Genomic DNA, 7,033 nt, shown 5'->3' with positions numbered 1-7,033 from the left:
AAATACTTTTCTTTGTTTCAAAAATCTCAAATTTCATTTGCACAACCTCTGAAACCTTCTAAATACCATTTTGTTTTCAATAAAACGTTATATTTTACCTGTTATTACATTTATTATTTGATTCTTCAGCCTGTAGACAACTCATTGAAGTAGAATGAAAGGAAAAATTGTAAAATCAGAAATATAATGAGCAGCTGTTTCCTTTTTCTTTATTATTGATCATGAAGTTTCAAAGTTCTTCCCCTGAAAGTTTCAACTGCTAAACATATCCCATGTATTTTCTGTGTTTATTTTACTGTCATCAACAAATTACAAACCTGCTGACAAAAAAGCAATAATTCACCACCCATGTTATAAGACTGTTTACATACAACCGTAATACGAAACTCTTGAGCGCAAAAACACACGCGTATTCAATGAAGTGATATTTCCCTTGCTCCGAGAACACAATATGAGGTATAGCAGTTTATAGTTCCTACAACACTTTCAACAGGAATTTCCCAGGGAAATAAAATTGCAATTAGAATGTGTAAAAACATTTATTATATGGTTCAGAGTTGGGCTGATCAAATAAACATTGTAGGTTCTGAGCTGGGCTTATCCAATTACATAGCAGGTGTTTCAGTATTATGGTCGCTCATTTGACGTGTGTGGAATTTTGCAGCATAAGTATATGAAGGTGTTATTTGGGCACATTCTTATAAATGATACTACCCCTCTCTCACTTTCACCACACTTAGAAAGTAAATGAGAAATACACTGACAAAGATTTTGAGTACGTAACCGTGTTACGAAATGTTGCGCTCGTGCATCAAACTTGCTAAGCCTTGACGTAAGCCTCGTTTATTCTTCTGAGTGAAAGGGGTAGAGATACTAATTTTTTTAGGCTTCAAGTATGAATTTTTGAAGACCAAAAAGTTATCAAGTTACTGTACTAGTACAATCAAAATCCCTGTAATTTAGTTGGGTCTCTAAATAAACTGTATGTGGGTAAAAAAAAAATCCCATTCTTGTTCAGAGCAACAACCAAATCATCACACTTCAATGGCTTTGGAAAATTATTATTTTCTCAATCGAACTATTTATAAACAACTGTCAGGGTTACGTATGGGTGAAAATGTTCTTTCTATTGGTTGTAAGCAGTAGCTAATTAGTAGTCAGTGGGACTAGATAAGAGCTTTCAAAAGATTGGTGCAGTGGGAAGAGTAGTAGACTTGCTAAAAAATATTGCTATCTCAGCAAATCATAGAGGAGGGAGGTTCTTATTTTATATTTAGCTTGTCTATATTTCAAATATGTGTTTCTAATTCGTTAGCTATTTATACATGTTGTATGGTGAGCATAATAAAATGGCAACTGAACAATAAGACAACCAGACGTGTTATGTGACACACAAAATTGATATTTAAATTTTTTCTTTACATTTCCTTTTAAAAAAGAAATTTAAAAAAAATATAATATCAAAATCTAAATTACAACCTACATTTTGATGCCAATTTCATTGATGTAAGTAGTAAAAATATTATTTAATAAAATTTTGAAAATAATGCTCCAAAACGTCGTGACACGTGCACTTTAACCTACCTGGGGCGAAAGGGTTAATACACAGAATGACACATACATGTTCCACCAGTATCTATCCTGATGCAATAGGCATGTCCAGTAAAATGTATTTAAAAAATTAATTCCATATTTATAGTTTCTTTATTAGATGCAACATATACTTAATTATTTCATTATTATAGTATCAGTCAGCCTGTGAGAGAAAGGTATTTAAATTAAAATCATTCTGATTATGTTAGCATACTTGTATAGTGCCGTTCACAGTGTTATTGATAATGGAAGAGTGTTTGCACTGTGCTATTTACACTGATGATATTTTGGGTAGAAAATTTCTGAATTAGTTGAACTTGTACAAATATCAGATTTTTCTAAAAGGCATAAAATTAAGAGTAAAATAAACATCAAAGAATATTCATAAATACAAAATTCATGCACTTTAAAGTGAATAATAACGCAATAATAGAAAATGTGTGTGTGTCTATATATATATACACACACACACACACACACATACATACACATATGTATATATATTGTTGAGGATAATATTTTGTTTAAAAGACAAAACAAACCTTAAACTTACCTGACTTTGCTTTGCATGATCTGAAGTACAATCTGGAACAATGGTAGACAGTTTGGCTATCCAATTATTAATTTTGTCCCGACGCCTTCTCTCGACTGTAATGTTTATTCTTAATCAGAAAACAGTACTTAAACATTCCAAATGTACAAAATTTGAGAAAACAGAGAATAATCGTTATGAAATTTAAATAAAATTGAATTATACAGGATTTATCATTAATGTTAACTTTTTTTTCTGCTTTATTGTAAAACCAATCATAAACACTTTTTTTTCATTACATTCTGTAAGTTCGAAAGTTTGGTTTTTTAAACAACCTTAAAGATCAATGGCTGCAAGACATATTTATTAAAGATACCTGAAAAGAGAGAGAGAGGTACTCCACAAAACCAGTTAAACACTGTTAATGAAGTTCATTATAAACCAGAAATTTCTGATTCCTTTATATACGTTTCTTTATCTCTTGTGGAAATTATTGATAAGAAACTCATTTTAAGCAGTAATATTAACAGATATGGCTATTTAGTCAACACAGAAAGTTCAATGGTGATATCAAAATGGATGACAACAATAAGTATACATTAGCTTATAATTGGTATCACTGACAAAAGGATAAAGTTAAAAAGAAATTAATACACTGTCATGTAACCTAATATACAAAGGTAGTTATTCCAGAGCTTATACTATCTCTACTCTCTACATGCCTTATTATACTGAAATATAAATTACCCTCATTATGTGTTGATCTTCGTTTTTCATCCCTTCCTGCTCTTGGTTTTTCTACTTTAGCAGTGAACTGTTCTGTTCGGGGTGCAAGTGAACGTTGTCCTGGCTGGTAAACTTCTTGTGGTGACATCATTACATAAAACTGACCTACTTACGTAAATAAAAATCATCTGTTATCATCCTCGAAAGACAAAAAAGTGTTTTAGCAAAAAGCTACATAATGGGCTATCTGCACCAGATCTGGTTATAGTCTATCAAACCTCAAACTTTAGTGTTTATAATCCCTGAAGCTTAAAACTGAACCCAGGAAAATGACAAAAAAAAACATACTTGAAGATAAACAGAAAGTAATTTTTGAATCCTATATATGTGAAGTTCAGATATAATAACATACTGTGATTTGCATCTTAACCAAATAAATATTATTTGAGATAAAATTCACCATAAGTGAATATCAAATGATATCAACATTAGAAGTTAGGTTTGAACCTTCAGTTTAATTTACAAGTAGGTTCCAGAAATTTTTAACATGGATTTTGTCTCTATAAACAAGTTAAAAATTTTAGCAACATGTGATCTTTGAAAAATTATAAGAGTTTTAGCCACACATTAAAATTTATACTTAGTTCATGATGGTTATAACCAATGTAACTATGTTATAAAGATCTGAATATTATGGTGAGCAATATTGTAAATATTTTAAGTAATACAAAAGCTCTTCTAAGAATTATTTAACTTTTAGTTATGACCTTATTATAATGAATGTCCTTTTCTTTGGGGGGGGGGGTATTTTATTAGTGTAAAATTCTCTAACATAACAATGTTTTACTTTAAAATAAAGTGCACAATGTGTAACATGTTCCCCAAAGCAGGACTAAAGCCTCTTCAGTTCTTGTCCAACAAGGTAAACATTCTATACATCCAGTTACTGATGATCTTCACCATAATGATAATTTCATCAACAGTGAAATTAAAGATTGAATTAGACGGTATATGAATGAAAGTTGTAATTTTCTTATACTGAAAATATATTTCCAAAAGGTACTTACCTCCCATCACATAAATAGCTATTCTCCTTCAGTGCTGCCCTCTATATCCAAAATATTTTTTCGCATGCCACAAGTCTTGAGCTCCCACGTACCTTACAATCAACTGATTCGAATGCATCTCGCATATAAATCATCATGCGACAACTTTCCATCAATAAGAATGCAACACACTCTCTTGACGCATGTGACTCCCTACCAAATTCTACCAAACTACCACTTCAAGTTTGGGCAGAAAATTGAAGCACCAGTTTTCAGTGGGGAGGAAGGGTGGGAAATGTGAAAATATTTTCAGTATAGGAAAATTATAATTTCTGATACAGTACATTAGCTCCTCTCACATAAATAGTTAGAATCCCACACCGAATAGGTGGAGGGACCAATGCAAAGGAAAAACAAAGCAGCATCCCTCAAAAACGTCCAAAGAACACCCTAAAAGGATAGACCCTCATAGGAGAGGATCACACGTAGGAGACCACACCACATCTAAACCAGGTATACTCTTTGCCCAGTTTGGAATGGTGTCACAGACATGGGTGGAAAAAAAAGAAGGAACACATCCATATGGGATAGAACAATGGAGGGATAGGGATTTGAACCACAACATAACAAAACTCAATCACAAAGAGTACTGGAATGTGGTTGAAAGGAAAAGGATGTGCCCCTAGGTGTAGAGTGGTTAGACATGATGGACCACACATAGCAAGTCAAGTGCATTCAAAACCCAGGCCACCGGGAATCGACATCCATGTGGGGGTAGGAAAGAGGATCATACCATCTTTACCTCAAGTTCAGCAAACTGGAGGGAATCTCGTACCTGCCCATTTATGAATGGAACACATGATACCAATGTCAGAAATTGATTGACCGATTCGGGAACCCACATCCAGATGATCAGCATCATAAAGATGTCTCTGTAATGTAAATTATCTCTGTCAAAACCAATCCAACAGGAACTTACCCTAGTGCAATAACATCCTCGGTACAATATAATCATTGATGGTTAGCATAAGATGAAGAACTGTATTAATCTGCAAGTACCTCCAGCGAGACCCACAACATGGATAGAGGAACAAAGATATAATTAAGTGAGAAACAGAGACACTTGTAATACATGTGTAGGAATTTATGTTGATTGGTTCAGCTCTGAACTCAAACCCAGCCAATGGGAACTGACATCCATGTGGGGGTAGGATGAGGGATCCCAATCGAAGAGATGAACTGCAATATTGACTGCTCAATCCAAAGCTACCACATCCCCTCAGATAACCATGTACAGAGATTAGAGGACATCTCATCATCTACAACAGCAGAACCCCCCCCCACCCACACACACACACTCTTAACTGACTTGTTTAATCATTATATGTAGAGTTTTTCCTTATTACATTCAGGAGGATGCCTCCATGGTCTATTGCCCCAGCAACTTAGAACTGGAAAATGGTAAGGGCTCCCATACTCCACTGGAAGAAAAGGGGAAGAAAATGCAGTGGAGAGTCTGGAGGAACAACAACACTGGAGCCAGTGCAATGGGTGACCATGAAAACCTGGTAGGATCCTGAGGCAGTGGAAAGGAAATGGGTACATGAGATAATGGAAGAGGGGAAAGAAATTGGATGACAAGTCCCTCAAATAAAACCCAAATAACCCACAAATCAAAAAGGGTAGCTTGCTGTCACACCAACTCTACATGGGGTCCCAATGTCTCAGGAATATTACTAAAAACATACTGTTGAAGAAATGGGGCCATATGCAAGTCCTGAAGATAAGAATGTGGTAAACAAACCTGGGACAAGGCTGCATCTCTCCCCAAGAGATCCCAACAACAGAGAAACCACGTGTGTAAGGCTAGAGCCGAAGAAGACAAACATGCCAACGTGAAGGTAATCAGGGAGAGAATCCCTCCAAAACCCTCAGGATCTCTTGGATTGCCTTGGAAAGGAGGTGGATAGTAGACAAGTAATGTAGAAGAGTCAATAGGGTAGGATGAAGGCAGGAAAATTTGGCAAGGGATAAACAAACAGGATGATCAGGGTCCGCCTTCCATGTGGGCAAAATCGATTCTAACTATTGTGAATCAAGAAAAGGACATTCAGCCTGACAGTAGGCCAAAGCAAACTAATCCAAAGCCAGTGGAGGGCAAGGCATGCTGGCACCATCAGCCATCTGAGAAACAAAATGATCAGCATGAACCCTAATATTCAGGGAATGGGGAAAAACCAAATACTGAGAGGAGGAGGTATCTTGTAACAAAGAAAAACTGGGATCAAGATAGTGTGTCACACTCTATTTGGTGGAGGGTTGTTGCATGATGATTCGCATGCAAGACACATTTGAATCAGTTAATTGTGCATAAAAAAAATCCATATAGAGGGCAGCACTGAACAAGGTAATGTACCACATCAGAAAGCGATATGCAGAATCACAACTTTTGAAATATTTCAGTTGAAAATTAATATATTTAAAAAAAATTGAACTGACTGAAGTTCAACTGATTTTTTTGCAATCTTCAATAAAAAAATTTACACAAACTTATTTTTATCTTTAATTTAAATATATATAGATCTAAAGTGTAAGAAAATATACTTGAGATTCATATAGCACACCAGAAAGTGTTGAACTGACTTGCCTTTGGAAGTTAATAGCTAAAGAAAACTTTTGTAGGTTTGGAAGAGTACTCACCTTCTTCTGGGTTGCTAGCACCATTAGCTGTTGCATAAGGATTGGTAATTATTGCTTGGGCAACCTGCTGTCCAACAAGAGCAGCTGTAGCTGTGGTCACAACTTGGGGTACTTCTGGTTTTATGTCTGAAGATGGAGCTACTCTAACCACTCGATACGTAACTAGAAGTGCACAAATATATAATGTTTTAAGAAATGGACTAGTATTTGCGACTTACATGAATACCAGATTTTTTTGGTCACTCTATCAAAAAAAAAAAAAAATACCCTTAAAAAGATTTCATGAAACATTCTCATCTAAGTATAAAACATGTGCATATGATTAGAAAAATTATAACTTACTTTCATGGTTTATACATGCACATTTTTAATTAGGGTATTGTCAACAAGTCCAGTGAGCCTGACCAGAAAACCAACCATGTTCACACAAATTTTA

At 34.8% G+C, this 7,033-nt stretch overlaps 1 protein-coding gene across 8 annotated transcripts in view; it reads right to left on the bottom strand.

Annotated features, from left to right (window-relative positions):
• Nucleotides 1–7,033, bottom strand: part of LOC106467705 (upstream stimulatory factor 2-like) — a 21,982-nt gene that overhangs the window by 9,951 nt on the left and 4,998 nt on the right. For all 8 annotated transcript variants that reach the window (XM_022394533.1, XM_022394585.1, XM_022394629.1 and 5 more), the window contains 3 exons: nt 6,598–6,759; nt 2,873–3,016; nt 2,147–2,241 (listed from right to left, as the gene is read on the bottom strand). In XM_022394533.1, the coding sequence (XP_022250241.1) occupies nt 2,147–2,241; nt 2,873–3,016; nt 6,598–6,759 (401 nt within the window). The remainder of the gene's footprint in view (nt 1–2,146; nt 2,242–2,872; nt 3,017–6,597; nt 6,760–7,033) is intronic.

The sequence above is a fragment of the Limulus polyphemus genome, unplaced genomic scaffold (genome assembly GCF_000517525.1).
Source record: "Limulus polyphemus unplaced genomic scaffold, Limulus_polyphemus-2.1.2 Scaffold2, whole genome shotgun sequence".
Taxonomy (NCBI): domain Eukaryota; kingdom Metazoa; phylum Arthropoda; class Merostomata; order Xiphosura; family Limulidae; genus Limulus; species Limulus polyphemus.
The sequence above is the reverse complement of the archived record's forward strand: the minus strand, read 5'-3'. Positions and strand labels throughout refer to the sequence as shown.